Source organism: Schistocerca gregaria, chromosome X (genome assembly GCF_023897955.1).
Source record: "Schistocerca gregaria isolate iqSchGreg1 chromosome X, iqSchGreg1.2, whole genome shotgun sequence".
In the NCBI taxonomy this organism is placed as follows: Eukaryota; Metazoa; Arthropoda; class Insecta; order Orthoptera; family Acrididae; genus Schistocerca; species Schistocerca gregaria.
The window spans coordinates 757,016,151-757,036,842 of record NC_064931.1 but is presented as its reverse complement, the minus strand read 5'-3'; the positions used below and the strand labels follow the sequence as shown (position 1 = coordinate 757,036,842).

Below are 20,692 nucleotides of genomic sequence, written 5' to 3'. Positions count from 1 at the left end.
AGTTTACTACGTATTGAAGGTTCATTTGAGGTTCTCTGGTTTGTAACAGAGAGAAGTTATCCAAAAAAGAGAATTATGGAAAAAGAGATACCAATAGCTTAGAATGACAGTCTTTTTATGCATTTGATAGCGAAATTATGTTTGTAGAGCTCACAAAGGATGTCAAAATGATTTGATTACTGTATAATATTAGTTAACCAAATAAGGGTATAAAACCACTGGATTTTTTGATTCGTTCCAAGTGGTTTTCCAACATTTCTGTTATATTGCTAGCATTGAAAATTTCACATTTGCAGTCAGTTTATTTGCAGTTAGTTGTCATTGACTCCAGAAAAGTGTGATTCCACAAAATAACATTTTGCCATGCAAATTATACTTTAACCATGGTATCACATGAACAATTTACAGCATTAGCCATTTCAAAAATGCATCCACCCTTGGCCCAAAAGCCAATATTTATGACCTTTTGGACATCAGATAAATTGCTCCATTTCCTCATTACGATGACTGCACTGTTTTCTGTGTCCCCCGATGCACTTCATATACCGTACTCTGGTAGTGCAGCCGTTTGCTGTATGTGAGTGGTTATTGCATGTTGATGTTGCAGGGTGTATACGACCCGGGACAACAGGGAGATCTGGAAGAAAACCCGGAAGAACCCGGGAATTTTTTAGAATCTTGGGAATTTTTCGTTTCAGTTTCCAATTAAATTTTTTAAATTTTGACTGTTAAGAATTGATACTCTAACAAAATATATTACTGTATCCCACTACTGCAGAATAATACTGCAACAATAAAACATGAATGAGGAAAAAAAAACATAAATTGCAAAGAAAATGTGCCTTATACAACAACAAAACACAGTGCTCATACAAGCGTTTGCCAATTGCAAAATGTGTCAAAGGCTTTAGGAATAATATGCAATGCTTCATAACAACAAATTGACTCCAATGAGCGTGAAGTCACAACTGTTTACATTAGATTCGTTTTAGCAGTTACGACTGAGCTCATGCACATGCACAGTTGAGTGGCATATCAGTAGTACCTTCTCCCGTTTCTGGCTACAGAAATGTGGCTGTTGGCTATGTAAGCAGTCACAGCAAGCAGCTAGATGCAACCGGGAAAAATTTTGCTGCCCCGCCCAAGCTGCCAGATTCACGCATGCGCAGCGGGCCTGGATCTATGAGGTAGGGTGGGGGCATGCTAAATTAATATTCTTGAGGAGAAAAAGCCTTGTTTCACAAAGCGCTCAGTTTCCAGCACACATTGGCGTATCAATTACTCATATGATTTTGACACGCATCCCTGTTGGTTTTTGAACACACTTTGTAAATTGATTTCTGAATGACTCGTAAGCCTCCAGGGGTAGCCATGCGGTCTTAGGCAACTTGCACGGTTCGCACGGCTCCCCCCCGTCGGAGGTTCGAATCCTCCCTCGGGCATGGGTGTATGTGTTGTCCTTAGCATAAGTTAGTTTAAGTTAGAGAAAGTTGTGTGTAAGCCTAGGGGCTGATGACATCAGCATTTTGGTCCGATAGTAAAAAAAGTTTAATGTTTGCATAGTGTACGTGATGGCTCTGTCAGGGGAATCCTCATCGCATCTAGAAATAAACTTTCCTGCAGGCAAAAGGGGACCAGGCTGTACAAGCTGAGCAGAGTAAAGCCAAACTTGTAAATGCCAATCGCTGTCTGATTATGTTTTTGTTTGGATTTGCGTATGATCAGCGTTGTTATAATTACTAGGGAAATCCATAGATTCATACTACCAGAGTGGAAGTAAATGATTAACAGGAATAACAGGTAAGAAAGATTACATATTATCTTCTCGGTGTATCCAGGAAAATGAAATTTTGTCAAAATATTTTTGGCCAGATCGCTACACTAGTAAGGGCCAGTTGTACAGTTCCCGTCTAGCAGCCGCTTAAGTTCTATTCTTGAAGTAGTGCGGAAAATGGTTTGTATAAACATAACAATGCCTAACCAGAGAATAATCAGGGATAACTAAACATGTGATTCTGGCAGGGTTAGTGAAGTTAACCGGCAAACAAGTTTTGACCAAGGTAGGAATAGTTCCAGAATGAGTCATGACAAGTTTGTTTGTTAGAACGAGGAAGGAGAAGAGACGGGGACATCACACAAATTAGGGAAGAATATGATGATTCCAAATTTATATAAAAATCTCGTACTACTACTTTTCAATGTCATGCTCGAGAAACTGGAGCGTATGAATGAAATGTGAAGCTATTTTTTAACATAAAGCTTTTTGCTTGTAGTAGACCTAATAGGCATTGTATGTTGGTCTTTGTGAATTATATTCTGTCGTGTTATAAAAATGACCATCTAGTCTCGTTTATGTGGTGTGTGTTACAATTTCTGCAGTGTTAGAAAGGCCTACTTTGTTTTACCTAGCAGACAGTGATAAAATAGACGTAATCAGGTTGAGAAACCACACCAGTCTGGGGTACCATTTGTATTAACAGCTTAACACTGTATTAGACAATCATATTTCAATTTTTCATGTAGCAAAACGTTTCACGAACTTTGGTGAGGTAATAGATTCTTTCGCAGAAAGGAAAGCACGCCATGTAAAGCTGTAGCAAGAGTAGAGAGAAAACAATGCTAGGAGCTAAGGATTGAAGAAATGTGTACTATATTGCTTGTCTCTTGTCTTTACTGGTTTTATATATCCTATATTTAATTTTATGTCACCCAAAAGAGAAAGTTATTAGCTAACAGACAATAAAGAGTGCAAATTTTCTGAAGAGTTCTTGGTCTACCAATTACAAATAATCCCATCCAGTATTAATTGCGAAGTTTTTTTAAAGGGGGGGGGGGAGGATTTCTTATGTATCAGACTCTACAGAGAGACGTGCGCTACAAAATGAACATATTTTTGAAAATTCGATTTTTTTAAATTTTTGACGTCTTATCTCAAACGCTTGGCGGCGGGGGGGGGGGGGGGGGGGGGGGTGGCGAAGCACTATCTTAGTATTGCCCCGATTCGGAAATATCGTAGATCCGAGGCTGATGCGCAGAGCAGTCTGTGTTATAGTGGGGAAGTGTGTAGTTTCCACATGACCCGTGTTTACATTTAGTGATTTTGCTGTTTCCTCTTCGTTTACTGCACTCGTGTCAAATGAAAACAAAATGGATTTCTGTGGCCGGGAGCTATCAAGTGAATTAAAATACATTCACATAATTACGGAAGGCTAATATGCATTATTAGATTCAGATTTGATTTTATTTCCACTTTTCTGACAGACATGCATTAATCGCCTTGTAGAACAATGAAGTTATTTTTGTCGGTTTGCTAAAGAAATTTGGTTTTTATTTATCTTTTATGCTGAGGCAGTCTATGTGTTTGAAACAAAGTGTTTAGTTCCACACTATTGTCTAATTTCAACTGCTTGCTGCATTTCAAGTGCATGTTTTCATCTTCTAGCGCATATGGAATTATGCCATAATAAAGAATAAAAAATGATTTAATATAGTACTGGTACTCCAAGAAAATTTACGTCCCGAAATCCACACTGAAAAGCTTAATTTCAGGTCGAGGCCTACTTCATTGAGAATCTGGACATACGAATGTGCTCTTTAAATTTGCCATTTTAGTATGGTTCACGAAATTCTGATGCTATTGGAGTATTCTCTGATGTCTTTTTTTCTTTTGTGACGTAAGGTAAGATCTTTTAATGTTTTACACATACGAACATATGGGCTTCCTGCGTCAAAGCAGCTGCCAAAGCGCGGTGGCGTTGTTATCTGGCGCTCTCTGACGACTACTGAAATTTCTAACAGGTCACGGGAAAATATTGTGAATGGTGGTTTGAAAAGTGTTACTTTCAAAGTAAATTTCGTTTTACGCAAGTTGAACTATGTGCGAGAATCTGCGATGAATTTTGTAAATCACAAAGCGTTTGATGATGAGCCATTTAGAAACATTTCGAGCCCAGAAGATCAGACATTCATGAGACATTATGAGCAAATTGATGTAGTGCTATGGGAAGCTCTCTCTCCTCTGTGGTAGCTAATTTATTTGTGGAAAACTATGAGGACAAGTCATTGGACTCGGCTAAAATTTTTACTGGCACATTTGTGTGATATATCTTGAAGTGTAACACGCACAAAAAAATCAACATTGTATATGAAAGCTTAGCTTCTCTTGCAGCTTATTAGCCTTAGAGATCATTATTATATGTGAAAGCTTTGCTTTTCTTGTAGCAGCACTATGTATATTAATTTAAAACATTAACTTTTCCTGTTTGTTTATCCGTGCTACTTAACAGTGATGTTGCTGTTAGCTGACTACATCACGTGTCCTTTGGTCTGAATATCCACTGTCATCGGCTGGCGGGATCACGTGACATGAGCTATGACTGGCTTACAAAAGCACATTGCAATCTCAATTACAATTGTTCAGAAAGTAACATGCGGTGTTTGGTGGAATTCGAATTTATACTTTCGTAATACGAAAATATGCAGCGTACATGTTGCTTCACATCAAAAGTCTTTCCAAAAGGAGTTTTCTTCCCTGAGTTTCTTTTTCTAAAGTGTCAGGAAATTCTACACCCATGTATAAAAACATAACCATTCAAAGAATTGTTAGGTTTTACAGTTCCGAGGGAAAATATGCTGTCATTTAATAACACGGAAAAAGTGTTTTTTCATCCGGGAGAAAGTGAATTCTTAACTGGGAAATCCGGGAATTTTTTTTTCCTTGTCCATGTACACACCCTGTGTTGGACATAGGTGGTGGTCGCATTAATGTAACTGGACCATATAAGTGATCTACCAAGCCACTGATGCATCTATTGCAAAGTCATCCATGAAGACTGTCTGTCTCTTGGTGGAATAAGGAGTGCTGTCTGTCATCATGGGTAGGTGTGTTGCTTTGCAATGGCTCAAATGCCTACCAACTAGGGAGAATCTTACAACCATTCAGGTAGTGAGGGCAAAGTGCTTCCAAATTATTAAAGGGAGTAAAAAGAGATCATGGAGGCAATTGCTGAGTACACACAATCTTTCCCTTTTGTGAGACAATCACACGTACTTGTCTTTAGGGAGAGTGCATGCCAAAAAAGTTTATTTCTCAGGGAACTCAACCAGTTTTTCAGGCATTCTGGAATGTAGATTATGTACCTCATTTATTGTCCAGCTGATGACAGTACTGAAAAAAATATATTCTCCATACAGTATGAGATACATAAATAGGTGACTCCTGAGGATTCCCATACAATAGTTTGTTGGGTGCCCATACAATAGTTTCTTGGGGTGGCAAAGACCTGGGGTTATTTTCTCTGAACATTTTATGCTACTGACAAGTACTGAAAGAACTCGGTAGCCTCGGAGCACGTACAGTTGAAGTGAGTACAAATCAAATATTGTGAGGAATTCCACCATGCAAGGAAAAGTAATATCCTCAATAAACATTCCTAATATGCTTAACATGGTGTAGCAGTTGCCCGTTTTGTGCATTACACTCTTATACATACTCATATAATATGTAATACCATTAAAAACTTATGACTGCATACTGTCAAAAGCACATCAACATTTGTAGAGGGTATGGCAAACATCGATTGATGAACTTGTTTCTTAAAAATATCCTATTCAATTAAGAAGTAAATTTGCATCATGGAGTGGCCTCTTCAGTACACAAAATATTCACACGTGGTTGAGAGATAATGCTCTTGCCACAGCAAAATGAAATTGTTTAGAGTAACTATTAGAGAAAATTTGGTGCTGTGTCATCAATAAAATCATATTTGGATTTCGCATATTATGAACTGAATTTTCAGCTGTAACTATTTAATGTTCCTTACAGCAGAAATTATGAGAGTTTTTGGAAGACCTGAATTTGGCTAAAACATTGAGTTTGAGGTTCATGTGAACAGATTATCTTTGCATTTTGTAGTGGAAATGGTTAATCCCATTAACAGTATTTTTTGCTGTAATGTAAGATCTTAAGATCTAAACTAGTTGGATCAATCTTATTGAGGTCACTTGAACTTTATGATGTAAGAGGCTGAATTAGCAGATGATCCTAAATTACACCAAAGAATGCACTTGCATGTGTGTCAGTTCGTGAAGATTCGTAGGGCAGAGGACAAGTATGCCTGAACACACAGTGAACTGATCACTCCTAACGATGGGCCCCCACAGCAGATAACCCATGCACATGCCAATGTTAACACCACGACATCAACAGCTACGACTTAAATGCGCACATGATCAGTGGCACTTGATGTTGGCGCAGTGGCAGATTGTTGCATGGTCTGATGAATCATGATACCTTCCTCATCATGCCGAAGGGAGGGTACGAATCCTTCGTCTTCCAAAGGAACAGCTTGTTTACCCTTGTACTGCAAGATGGAGACAAGCTGGCGGTGGCTCCATGGTGTTATGGGGAACATTCATGTGGGCATCCATGGATCTAGTGGAGTTCGCCCAAGGGACCATGATGGCCAAGGGGCATCATACACTGGTTGCAGACCATGTACACCCCTTCATGACTATCATGTTTCCCGATGGCAGTGGCATTTTTCAACAAGATAATGTGCCATGTCACAAGGCAAGGGGTGTGATGGACTGGTTTTAGGAACACAGTAGCGAGTAGCAGTTGATGTGCTGGCTTCCCTGCTCACCAGATCTGAACCCAATCAAACAAATCTGGAATGTGATTGAATGTGGCACCAGAGCTAATCACCCCCCCCCCCCCCCCCCCCACCCTCCCTGGAATTTACAGGAATTAGGTGACTTGTGTGTGCAGATGTGGTGCCAACTCCCTCCACTGACCTACCAAGGTATCGTTGCTTCGGTGCCATGGCGCATCACTGCTGTTATCCATGCCAAAGGTGGACATACTGGCTATTATGTAGGTGGTCATAACGTTCTGGCTGATCAGTGTAAACATTATTGTGAACTAATTAAAAAAGTGATCAGCTTATGTGACTGTGTACTTTGACGGGATTGGTGCAAATTATATGTTTTGTGTTTTTATATTATTTCTCTCGAACTGTATTATCCTCTTTTTTTAACAGATAATATGAAGATATGAAGGATACCAAAAGTATTCTGCAATAGGCTATTTTCGTATTTCAAAAATATGGTTCAGATTGTTGATATTTTGACAAATTATAACATTTAAATAACATTTACGGTAAATGTCCTCACAAAATATCTCTTATTTTTGTGTAATTAAAGCTTAAAAATCATTAAATACTATCTGGTCACATGATCAAAAACTCTCTGTTATTGGCTGATTCTGTGGTGACACCACAGTCTAGGAATAAGATGAAGCTATACATCTACATCTACATTTATACTCCGCAAGCCACCCAACGGTGTGTGGCGGAGGGCACTTTACGTGCCACTGTCATTACCTCCCTTTTCTGTCCCAGTCGCGTGTGGTTCACGGGAAGAACGACTGCCGGAAAGCCTCCGTGCACGCTCGAATCTCTCTAATTTTACGTTCGTGATCTCCTCGGGAGGTATAAGTAGGGGGAAGCAATATATTCGATACCTCATCTAGAAACGCACCCTCTCGAAACCTGGGCAGCAAGCTACACCGCGATGCAGAGTGCCTCTCTTGGAGAGTCTGCCACTTGAGTTTGTTAAACATCTCCATAACGCTATCAAGGTTACCAAATAACCCTGTGAGGAAACGCGCCGCTCTTCTTTGGATCTTCTCTATCTCCTCCGATCTGATACGGATCCCACACTGATGAGCAATACTCAGGTATAGGTTGAACGAGTGTTTTGTAAGCCAACTCCTTTGTTGATGGACTATGTTTTCCAAGGACTCTCCCAATGAATCTCAACTTGGCACCTGCCTCACCAACAATTAATTTTATATGATCATTCCACTTCAAATCGTTCCGCACGCATTCTCCCAGATATTTTACAGAAGTAACTGCTACCAGTGTTTGTTCCGCTATCAGATAATCATACAATAAAGGATCCTTCTTTCTACGTAATCACAATACATTACATTTGTCTATGTTAAGGGTCAGTTGCCACTCCCTGCACCAAGTGCCTATCCGTTGCAGATCTCCCTGCATTTCGCTACAATTTTCTAATGCTGCAACTTCTCTGTATACTACAGCATCATCTGCGAGAAGCCACATGGAACTTCTGACACTATCTACTAGGTCATTTATATATATTGTGAAAAGCAATGGTCCCGTAACACTCCCCTGTGGCACGCCAGAGGTTACTTTAACGTCTGTAGACGTCTCTCCATTGAGAACAACATGCTGTATTCTGTTTGCTAAAAACTCTTCAATCCAGCCACACAGCTGGTCTGATATTCCGTAGGCTCTTACTTTGTTTATCAGGCGACAGTGCGGAACTGTATGGAACGCCTTCCAGAAGTCAAGGAAAATAGCATCTACCTGGGAGCCTGTATCTAATATTTTCTGGGTCTCATGAACAAATAAAGCGAGTTGGGTCTCACACGATCGCTGTTTCCGGAATCCATGTTGATTCCTACAGAGTAGATTCTGGGTTTCCAGAAATGACATGATACGTGAGCAAAAAACATATTCTAAAATTCGACAACAGATCGGCATCAGAGATATAGGTCTATAGTTTTGCGCATCTGCTCGATGACCCTTCTTGAAGACTGGGACTACCTGTGATCTTTTCCAATCATTTGGAACCTTCCGTTCCTCTAGAGACTTGCGGTACACAGCTGTTAGAAGGGGAGGCAAGTTCTTTCGCGTAGTCTGTGTAGAATCGAATTCGTATCCTGTCAGGTCCAGTGGACTTCCCTCTGTTGAGTGATTCCAGTTGCTTTTCTATTCCTTGGACACTTATTTTGATGTCAGCCATTTTTCATTTGTGCGAGGATTTAGAGAAGGAACTGCAGTGCGATCTTCCTCTGTGAAACAGCTTTGGAAAAAGATGTTTAGTATTTCAGCTTTACGCATGTCATCCTCTGTTTCAATGCCATCATCATCCCGGAGTATCTGGATATGCTGTTTTGAGCCACTTACTGATTTAACATAAGACCAGAACTTCCTAGAATTTTCTATCAAGTCGGTACATAGAACTTTTACTTTCGAATTCACTGAATGCTTCACGCATAGCCCTCCTTATGGTAACTTTGACATCGTTTAGCTCCTGTTTGTCTGAGAGGTTTTGGCTGCGTGTGTTATAGGAGTGTTAGCGGAAGTTCTGACATTTTTACATACTTTTTCTGCAAACTCTTTAGCTATATAATGATAGAAATCTCGATTACAACTTTTAAGTAACAATAGAAAGGAACTTTGTGAATGTTGATAGCGGTAACCATGCGAAAGTTCATGTGTTTATGCTCCACCCATTTAGAGTGGCGATATGTGCAACAACAGACATTCTGCAACATCATTAAACTTGCTCAGAACTAAAGAACTGTAGAATTTTGCAAGCGGGTCTGTGTATTATAACTGGATTGTCGACTATCAGTTCAGTCATGAGCTACAACCCAAAGCACAATAAAATTATTCTTGGCGAAACTTGGTGCTGATTTCTTCTATTGAGGACACTCAGCAGAAAACCTATCTCTAAATAGGTGTTTAGTGGCCCAACGGATAATGCATCCGATTGCAGAGAAAGATGTCACATGTTTGAATGTCACATGTTCGAATATTTTTAAAATTTTTACACAAAATATGAAAATAGTGTTAGCAAGAACGTATTGCAGCAGTAGCTTCGATTGTGGTATGTGTTATACACACGTCAAAAAAGTTTTGCATCACCTTGGTTCCGAGAGTTCCAAAACCTCTACAGAAAATTGGAATAGAGATCAATATAAACTTCATTTCCGTCCTTTTTATTGCTAATGAAAACCACACATTGCATGTTGTACCATCATACAGTGAGACCTTCAGAGGTGGTGGTCCAGCTTACTATACACACTGGTATCTCTAATCCCCAGTAACATGTTCTCTTGGACTGATGCATGCCTGTATTCATCGTGGCATACTATTCACATGTTCATCAAGGCAATGTTCGTCCAGATTGTCCCACTCCTCAATGGTGATTCGGTGTGGATCCCTCAGAGTGGTTGATGGTCATGCCACCTATAAACAGCCCTTTTCAATCTATCCCAGACATGTTCGACAGGGTTCATGTCTGGAGAACATGCTGGCCACTCTAGTTTAGTGATGTCATTATCCTGAAGGAAGTCATTCACAAAGTGTGCATGATGACTGCACGAATTGTCGGCCATGAAGACGAATGAAGAGCGACAGTAACTCTGTGCCTAGTTTCAGATAGTTAGTTACAATTTTAACAAAAAGACAAATACAGCTGTTATCTTTGTTACAAGGGATTGGAAATTTTTTATTTTCTCAAGAGCTTGAAAGACGGCATCTGAATACTCCATGTTTCACAAAAAATCTCTAAAGTGAAAATATGTTGTGCATAATGTGTGCCTGTACTACTTATGACAGATCAGTGTTCTCATAAAATATTTGACTTTGGGTTTGCGCTGTTAGTTACATATGTATTTTACATTCTCTGGCACAGAAAATAAAAAAGAATGACAAAATAAAGTTTAAATATAAAAACTATTCATTACGACATTTTTGTTGTCTGTAGATGGCATGAATGAAGTTGCATAAGTGGGTGTCCTCAAACTGCATTTGTGTATCTGTTAGAACTTCAGAGTGCTCAAATGGCTAGAGTTAATTATATCACTTTCAGGTGCTTAACATGTATGATTTTTTATCTGTCTTTTACAGCTTTTAGCCCAATAAAGAGTTGAAAGTGTATGGATTAAAAATCATTGTCAGGTTCCATGCCACAAAATAGTAAAGGAAAGGGAGTAGATGGATGTGTTGCCCTATTTATTGTAGCATTTGGGTGCTCAAAAAACTCACAAAGTAAATTTTTATTCTGTTTGCACAACTGAGAATAGCTAAATAACACAGAATTTGCTACAGTACCAGTTACTTTCTTAAAATCTGTCAGACTTCATGTATTAAATTATTGTTATTATTATTACTACTTGTTTTAAGTTTTTTGAAATTATTTGCAGCTGGTTCTGAGTCAGAGAAACTAATCTCATAAATTTCAGAAACACAAATGCCTGACTTAATTTTTAAAGACATCCAATCATCATTTAGTAAAGACCTTGTGCAATTAATAAGCACATAAAAGCACATTTGGGACAACATTGTCTTTGTGTAAAAATGTTCGCAATGTCAAAAGTTTTTAAGTTCCATTTAAACAAAAATTTCACACTAGAAATTTTTGGTGTTTGATGTGAACCGCGTGTAAGCATATAACAGTTGTCGAAAAGCCATACCGCCTAGCATGTTGTTATGGATGTTCAACGCTATGCCGACAGTGTGATCACAGCTGTCTGCTGGCTGTCAGTAGAGTGTAGGGGTGTAATAGAACATAATTCACTTGTAACAGTAAGCTAGATGATATGGCTTTTTCACAATGTATGTTATGTGAGGCAATGGCAATGGTATTTTTGAATATATAGGAACAGTTCATCACCCATTAGAGATATCTAGTGTGGAGCTTTTGTTCAGTTGGGTAAGCAAGTTTGAATGGGGAGAGAGAATAGTCAGCATTTCCACATGGACAGTTTTTGCCATACTAATATATTCATCAGGAGAAAGCAGGGAGATTGAAATAATCATTGCTGTTTATGTCTCTTCATCATTCGTTTTTCTTTTTGTCTGGAGGTAACAGAATTTATACTGATATTGTTGATAGGATACTGTGCTGCAAGTATCCAAATGAGATGGACTGTAGTTTTGTTGCCAAAGAGTAGGACTTTTTTGGGGATTCTTTTTGTGTTATAACCACATTTTAAAAAGATGACTTTATTTCCATTTTGCTTATAAAACTGTTTCCAGTCAAACGAACACTGAGTGAATATCACATTGGATATAAGCAAAGAAAGAATCATCATTATAAGTAGCCAGTGAAAGATTTGGAACATTATCATTGCTGCCATATGAGGTCTTACTACCATTCTTAGATGGAGGGTCACTAAAATTGCTTGTCTTTCTTGCCTGCTTAGCATGTACTCCATAGCTGTACGTGTAGAAAACTTTTTAAAATTTTTTTCTTTGGAATGCTGGTTGTGTGATCCATGAGTGTTGTCTTGAGCCGTGAATTCTGTTACGTATGACTGCCATCAGATTTTGTTCGTTGCAACATTGCGTAGGTTCATTTTTCACTTCTGTTGGACATAATTTCTTCCCGGGAAAAGCGTTTGCTTCTTTTTCCAGTTTAAAGAATAACCATTTATGAGCTAGAATTAAAATATACTCCTGTCACATACGTTTTTGCCGAATGAATTCCCACTGCCCATGGTACAAGGATTCTCGGGTATTTGTGTAAATAGAAGCAACAGTTGGATTGGGGTGCTGAATGCTTGCTACAAGTGAGCGGAATGTTCTCAGTAACCTTTTGCATTTTTGCAGAATGTAAGGGGCCGTCCAAAGCGTAGCAGTGGAACACACACTCCAGAAAGTGAGATGGATAAGAAGTCATGTAAATCTCCAATAAGCAATGTGCCATCTCCTTGCGAAAAAAACAAGAAGAAGGTTTGCATCTTTCGTGTACTTATAAGGTGCTATAGGCATTAATTGGATGTGATCCGTGCATTCTGTTATAGTGGGTGAATGTTCAGTTTTCGTTAGTTTCAATCCAGTCACGAAATCTCTTTACCATATACATTTTTTTGGAGGAGCTGTTCGCCGAAGATGTAGTTTTTGTTCCTCTGTGGTCAATGTGATGATAAAGATACCTTTACCATTGAAAAGAGGAGTGTTTTGTAGGTCTGTTATCAGATTGCATAACTATTACTAAGAAGCTATCGCATACGTGAGTGCAAACTAGTAAACCAAAAACATGGTCTTCAGGTTTTTTTTTTTTTTTTTTTTTACCGCTTTGCGCTGTATAAGTGAGACCTGATAATGCAAGTGTAATATTGTGTTATGATTTTATTTGGAAGTTGTGTATCCACAGTGTTTACTGTATGTGCTGGAACAATTCATCTCAGTCATTACAAGCCTTTTTATTCATTGCTCGAAATGCCAGTAATTTTTATAAAGATGCATTTCATTGTTTGTTATTTTGCAACTCTTAGTCATTATCCCATGTAATTTGTCCCCATATGTTAAATGTCTACTTATTTTCCATTACTGATGGTGCATTGTGTACCCAAATGTTGAATTATTCATTCTTTTTCCTGTACAAAGTTGAGTTAAAATTTAAACACTGGAAAATCAAGGTTGGAATAATGACAGTATTATGAAAAGGATAGATTGCTACTCACCATATAGTGGAGATGGTGAGTGGCAGACAGTCACAACAAAAAAGACTACTAAACCAGTAAGCCTTGAGCCAAAAGACTTTTGGGCCAAAAGCTTACTTGTTTAGCAGTCTTCTTTGTTGTGACTGTCTGCGACTCAGCATCTCCACTATATGGTGAGTAGCGATCTATCTTTTCATAATATTTTTTAAATTGAATTTTAGCTTTTTTTAGAAAATATGTGCCAGTGTTCTCATAATGTTAGGTTTACATATTTACGAACTTTTTTTGTTGGCATTCCCAATTTATTTGAGCTCTTATGAGTGAATTGCAATTTGGTTACTGTGACTAGAACTTAGTTTTGGTGATATGCAACTAATAGCATACATGCCACAGTTTGCTCCTTGACAATGTTTTATGCAGATAATTATAAGTTTATGCATTTGGAATAGGAGTGATCCTTTTTCTGCACCTACAGTATAATCCCTCTTATACATTCTTGGAATTAACATTTTCCCACCATATACAACATCTTTATTGTTCCCATCAAATTTCCTGTGTCCACAGTGATAATTTGCACCCGTTTTGTGTCAACATATTAATAATTTTCCCATGATTTATGCATTATGAAAAAATGTTCATGGAGAAAAAAATGATGCTGACATGATATTGACCATCCAGTAGTGTTTATAAATATACGTCGTTAAGTTTCTTGACACCAGGGCACTCTACTTAGCGGATTTGATCCAGTAAACATGTAAAAGTTTGAACAATTCGCACTGTATCTCCTGCTGCTGCCAAGTCATACTTGGCTGATGGGAGTAACCAGGTTCATTCGAATAAAGATTCATGACCAATCACAACCATTTCCAAACTATCTCTACTGTGCAAATGCAGTTTCCTGATTGTTGTGATCACTGTGACACCTTTGTCGAACCAAGTTTAGCGTATTTTGGCATTTGGCCACTTGTTGTGCTAGTTGACACAATCATTCACTTTGCGACTTGCGTTGCTCTAGTTTTTTCCCCATGCTGAGCAAAATGTGTTTCTAGAATTTATTCTCGTTGTCAAGTGCAGTATTTACTTATGTTTTTTTAAAGATTTCTTGAAGCCTTCAGCTGCCATTCTCTCTTATTTCCTGTACGATTGTACAGTTTCGGCCTTAGGTAATTTTCAAGTATCTGAAACAGAAGTATCGTACATTGGATGCATTAGGGACACTTGTGATTTTGATGTAGGAACAAGTCATATCTATAGATGTACTAGGCACGTTATAACATACTTTATGAATGATTTTTTAGTAGCTACTAAAATATCATCCATAAAGTAAGTTGTTATGTGCCTAATATATCTACAGATATGACTTGTTCCTACATCAAAATCACAAATGTCACTAATGTATTCAGTGTATGGTACTTCTGTTTCAGATACTTGAAAATGGCCTAAGGCTGAAATTGTACAATAGCACAGGAAATAAAGAGCTGAAGGCTTCAAGAAATCTTTCAAAAAATTCATCACAGCTGCGGACCCTATCGGATTGAAAATTTACATATATATATTTTTTGTGATGTTACACAAACAAATAATGTGAGTGATAGCTTACATGTGTGTGGTTTTCCACATAACTGAGGAGGACCAATACCTGATAACCTCAAAAAGATTACTACAATGCAAGAGACGCAGAATGACACATATCCAAACACCACACAAAGCACTTCACAACAAGAAAAAACTCTCAAAACATGTTGTGCTAAGCATGAAAAAAATAATTAACTAGTGTAGTATTTCATTATTTATATAATGACTTACAGCTGCAGGCTTTCAAAAACATTGATTATGACTTACGAAATGGAGTCAAATGTTTCTACTTCACAGACAGTTATCAGTTCCAATTACATCAGCGGTTTTTGTTTGATAATAAACCTGTATTATATAGCCATTTCTTGATCCAAGATGTTTGTCATTTGACAAAATTTGTTGTACATGTCTGGCAGTTACAGCTGTAAATGAGCAACAAGTTGAGAAGAATAGTGGTTTGTGGCCCTTGCTTTGTACCAAAGGAACTGTTTTTATGCCTCAGATAATTTTCTACTTATCTCATATTTTCTGTTCTGTCTATATCATGCACCCAATTTGATGAAATTATCAATTGCTACACTGAATGGTTCAACTTCTTGGCAATTTGATGATTAGAGAGTTCCATTTCCTTGTACATACCAATTTTTACTTTTCTACATCTAAATCTACATCTACATCGATACTCCGCAGTCCACCTTAATGACGTGTGGTGGAGGGTACCCCGTACCACTACTAGTCATTTCCTTTCCTGTCCCACTCACAAATAGAACGAGGGAAAACGACTGTCAATAGGTCTCCACACGAGCCCTAATTTCTTGTATCTTACTTTTGTGGTCCTCACGCACAATGTATGTTGGGGGCAACAGAATCATTCTGTAGTCAGCTTCAAGTGCCGGTAATGATCATCTCATGGTAACTATTTTCGGTGTGGCTTTGTCACAATCATGGTTTATGTACACAACATGCATTGGCACTAATGATATCTGTTTCCTGTCTGCAGTGAAGCACATATGCATACACTAACACCTCACACCTGAATCATTGATGTCTTGTTATATACTGCACTACAATTTGACTGCAGTTATCAGTATACCAGGTATCATACTATTGCAAATACACTGTGCACAATTATTCTAGCTGACAGTGTTAATTTTCCTACAAATATCCAAGCTTTTATATTGATTTCTACTACTATATGAAGGAAAAATGCCTCAGATGCTTTTGTAAACTAAGTTCATGAGCCTTGAATAAGTGAGCAATTCCTGATACCAAAATTTGTATGTTATGTGTGTTCACCTTCCCTGGAATGGAGAAAAATGCCTTATCGCTGAACCGAAGCTTACAACAGAAACAATCTTTTCCATTAGTCTCAGTGTGTCGATGCAGAAAAGACTGTTGCAGTTCTTTGTTGGTGTTCTACAGAGTCTGGCTGAACAGCCTGGCTGAATTGCAGGCAGCAAGGCTTCCTAATATATGTGTCTATAACTTCTGTCAAACTCCCCTGTTAGCTGCAGCAAATTCTCTGCTGCTTTGTTGTTTTGATTTGTAGAAAGTCGCTGTGAAACTTGTGAAGATGCATTACAGTCCCCCTTCCGTCAGTGACGGATACTGGTTTCTTTCTATTGACCACACAATATCTCATGAGGACAACACCGCAAGTGCCACAACTCGATTTCCCTGAAACTTCACTCATTGCAAGGGGAATCAAAATAAGTGAACATGTGTCAATATGTGCAGAGGGCATGGCTGACATTGGAATGGTGCCAGTTGAGTCTGTCAGTAGATCGGGTCTCAATGGCCCTGGCCTGTACCTCTGTATGTATGGGGAGGGGAGGCTGGCAAAGCTTATATGTGACAGTGTAGTGGGCGGTGGTGGTTATTCATGTAAAAAATCCTGTTGTAGTTGGTGTTAGATTTATACCTCATAGGTATCCCTGCTTAAACAAAGTCCCTCTAACAAAGGAATCACCTTCAGAGGAGGTCAGGTATCCAAGTACTGAAGGAATAAGCATATTACATTAAAATGTGAGAGGTATTAGAGATACAGTTAGTGAATTGCTTACAGATGTTGACTCTGCCATTACTGGTATATTGGAGCACCACTTAAATAATTTGTCAATTCTGAGGCTTCCTTTACTGGGATACAGATTAGCTAGTTGTTTTTCACTGAGTTCTTGGCAGAGTGGGGGAATGGCCATGTATGTGAAGAATAGTGTTCCACTTGTCTATAGACGTATCACAGCGCTGCTGACTTCAATATTAATTTTATAGGTGATTGTGCAAGAAAAAGAATGTTGGAAGATCTCCTAAATTCATATGGTCTGATGCAGACTGTGTTTCTTTCCAACCAGGGTGCAGGGGAACAGTAGCACAGCCATAGACAGTATTTTTATTCAGTCTTTATTATTAGATGGGCATTCTGTTGGTAACAGGGTGAATGGTCTTTCAGACCTTGATGCACAAATTTTAAGACTAAAAGGTTTCTGTAGTCAAACAAATGTTATATATAACTACAAAAAATGCAAAAAACCTAATCCACAGGCAATATAGTGTTTTTTAAACCTCTTTAAGGAACAAGAGTGGATGGGATATTTATAGTGCCAGTAACATAGATCACAAATATAATGCTTTCCTTAACACATTTCTCGTGCTCTTTGAAAGTTGTTTTCCATTAGAACATTCTAAACAGAGTACTAGCAATAAAAGACATGCTGGGTGGCTGACTAGGATATCATGTAGAACAAAGTCAGAAAATGTTCGAAGTAGTCACAATCAGGCTACAGTAGCCCACTACAAACAATATTGTAAGGTGCTTAAAAATGTTATTAGGAAGGCAAAGAGTATGTGGTAGGCAAATAGAATAGCTAGTTCACAGGATAAAATTAAAACTATATGGTCAGTCGTGAGGGAAGTGTCTGGTCAGCGGCATAAGGTCTATATGAAGTCAGTTCGTAGCAAAAATATTCCTGTTGCTGATAAGTCAGATATATGTACAGTATTTAACAATTACTTTCTGAGCATTGCTAGTGAATTAAATAAAAACTCTGTTTCCAAAGGGAATCAAATAATTCTCTTGGAAAATGCCTTTCTGAGATTAATGTCTGAAATATTCCTCTGTGATACTGACAAGGGGAAATTGAGTCAATAATTAAATTGCTGAAGACTAAGGACTCCCATGGATATGATGGAGTGCTTAGCAGAATATTTATGCACTGTGCTGCGCATGTTAGCCCTGTACTTAGCCATGTTTGTAATTTCTCCTTTAAGAATGGTCAGTTTCCTAAACAGTTATAGTACTTAGTAGTAAAGCCACTTTATAAAAAGGGAGAAAGGGATAATGTAGACAATTTTAGACCACCAATGTTTGCTAAAGTTATTGAAAAGACTGTGTATGTAGGGATAATTGATGATTTTATTTCACATAAGTTGCTGTCAAATGTACAGTTCGGTTTTAGAAGCGGTTTAACAAGTGAAAATCCTACATTCTCTTTTCATGTGGCTATGAGTTTTCAGTTGCCTGTGACTGCAGTATATATATATATATATATATATATATATATATATGTGTGTGTGTGTTTGGGCACTCGCATCTGTCGTCTTATTTTTGACGAAGGTCTTACTGGCCAAAAGCTTTATGTGTGACAATCTTTTTAATGTACCTATCTACTACTTAGCATCTATGCTGTATGGCGAGTAGCAACTTCCCTTTCATAATAGTGTTATATTCTCTTTTCTCTGTGAGATAATGCATGGACTAAACAAAAGGTTTCAAATGCTAGGCATCTGTTTTGATTTAACTAAGGCATATGATTGTGTTGATCACAAAATATTGCTTCAGAAGTTGACCCAGTATGGAATACGAGGAGTAGCTCACAGCTGGTTCACCTCTTATTTTAACAACAGACAGCAAAAGACCATTATCCCCAGTTTTTAGAATGGCAATGATGTAGGGTCTTGGTGAGGCACGGTCAAATGTGGGGTGCCCTAGGGATCAGCGCTGGGGCCACCCCTGTTCCTTATTTATATAAATGATATGTCCTCTAGTATTACAGGTGATTCTAAAATATTTCTGTTTGCTGATGACACTAGCTTGATAGTAAAGGATGTTGTGTGCAACATGGAATTGTTTCAAATAGTCCACTTCATGACATAAGCTCATGGCTTGTAGAAAATAAACTAATGCTAAATCATAGTAAGACTCCGTTTTTACAGTTTCTAACACACAATTCAACAAAACCCGAGGTTTTAATTTCACAGAATGGGCATATGATTTGTGAAAGTGAGCAGTTTGAATTTCTTAACATTAAAAGTACTCTACTTTGCTTATTTTTATTCGCTTATGACTTATGTTATTGTATTCTGGGGTAACTGGTAACCATCCCAAATCTCAAAGGATATTTTTGTCTCAGAAATGGGCGGTTCAGGCAATAAGTGCCGTAAATTCGCGAACATCTTGTCAACCCCTGTTCCTTAGTCAGGGTATTTAGACATTGGCCTCTCAGTGTATGTATATATATATATATATATATATATATATATATATATATATATATATATATATATATAAACTTATTCCTCCTCAGAATTAGCAGCTTTCACACAGTTAATATTAGGCAGAAATCCAATCTGCATTTGGATCACACTTCCTTGACTCCTATCCATCCATTTTCAGTAAGCTACTACAAGAATTCAGAAATCTTAGCAGTAATTCACATGCTTTCAAATCTAAATTGAGCAGTATCCTCACAGGTAACTCCTATTCTGTTGAGGAGTTCCTTGAAAATTATGCTGATTCCTGTGTTATATTGTTGATTGCATTTACATAAACTTATGGCTGGTCTTTTTTTGGGTTCATAAACATTTTATTTTATCTGCTGCTACTCTTGTGTTGTGATTTCATGTACTTGCATGTTCCACGATCTTGGAGATTTGCTCCTCAATTTGGTCCTATGGAACTAGATGTGTAAAATAAAATATTACCTTATACTTTAGCCATTTTTAAAAATCTGGAATATCACTTTGACCACCCTAAAAGTGACCATTTTCATATTGGTTGACTAGGATTTGGAGAGTTAACTGGTGCTTGCACTCCTTCTTCTGCCAATTATTTGGAAAATTGTGGTTATGAAACCAACTTCCATGCAATCTGTACCATTTTCACAAATTTTGAAGTTTCCTTTACTCTGTGAGATAGTGTTCCAAATTGTTGACATGCCCAACCATACCTTTGTGATGCGTAAAGCAGTGGAATGAGTAAAGGAGATGACATGACGTGTAGTTCGGGAATCCAGTGGTCAACAGGTGTATAAACAAAATTGAAATCATTCTTGGACTTTTGGACAACGTTATTGCATCGAGTTAATAAGTCTCTCTCTCTCTCTCTCTCTCTCTCTCTCTCTCTCTCTCTCTCTCTCTCATGGTTCACATGGTCAGCTACATGGTATAATCATATCGTGTGAAATGAATTAAGAGTGGGTAATGGCATGCTGAAATTATTGTTATTGATATTGTGGGCTATACTGCATCCATCCTGTATGTCACGCCTGGTTAAGATGAGAGATAATTTACTTATGTACTCAGTTCCAACCCTAATTACCTCTTGTGTAGTCATTTCATGCTCCATCTCTTTGAAATTCTGTATCTGGTCATTTACAAATCTTGTAATTCTTACAATGTCGCTTTATTGACGTCAGATACCTGAAAGGCTAAAACTGGCAGTTGGTGTTTGCATAATAATAATAATAATAATAATATTAATAGCTGGCCATTGTGGACGAGCAGTTGTAAGCGCTTCAGTCTGGAACTGTGCTGCTGCAACGGTCGCGGGTTCAAATCCTGCCTCGGGCATGA

General features: G+C 38.0%; 1 protein-coding gene across 9 annotated transcripts in view; it reads left to right on the top strand.

Annotated features, from left to right (window-relative positions):
- The window catches only part of LOC126298725 (uncharacterized), a 168,042-nt gene that overhangs the window by 45,311 nt on the left and 102,039 nt on the right, over positions 1-20,692 (top strand). For 6 of the 9 annotated variants that reach the window (XM_049990162.1, XM_049990157.1, XM_049990163.1 and 3 more), the window contains exon 10: positions 12,432-12,554. The exons of the other annotated variants lie outside the window; for them this stretch is intronic. In XM_049990162.1, the coding sequence (XP_049846119.1) occupies positions 12,432-12,554 (123 nt within the window). The remainder of the gene's footprint in view (positions 1-12,431; positions 12,555-20,692) is intronic. 9 annotated transcript variants of the gene reach the window in all.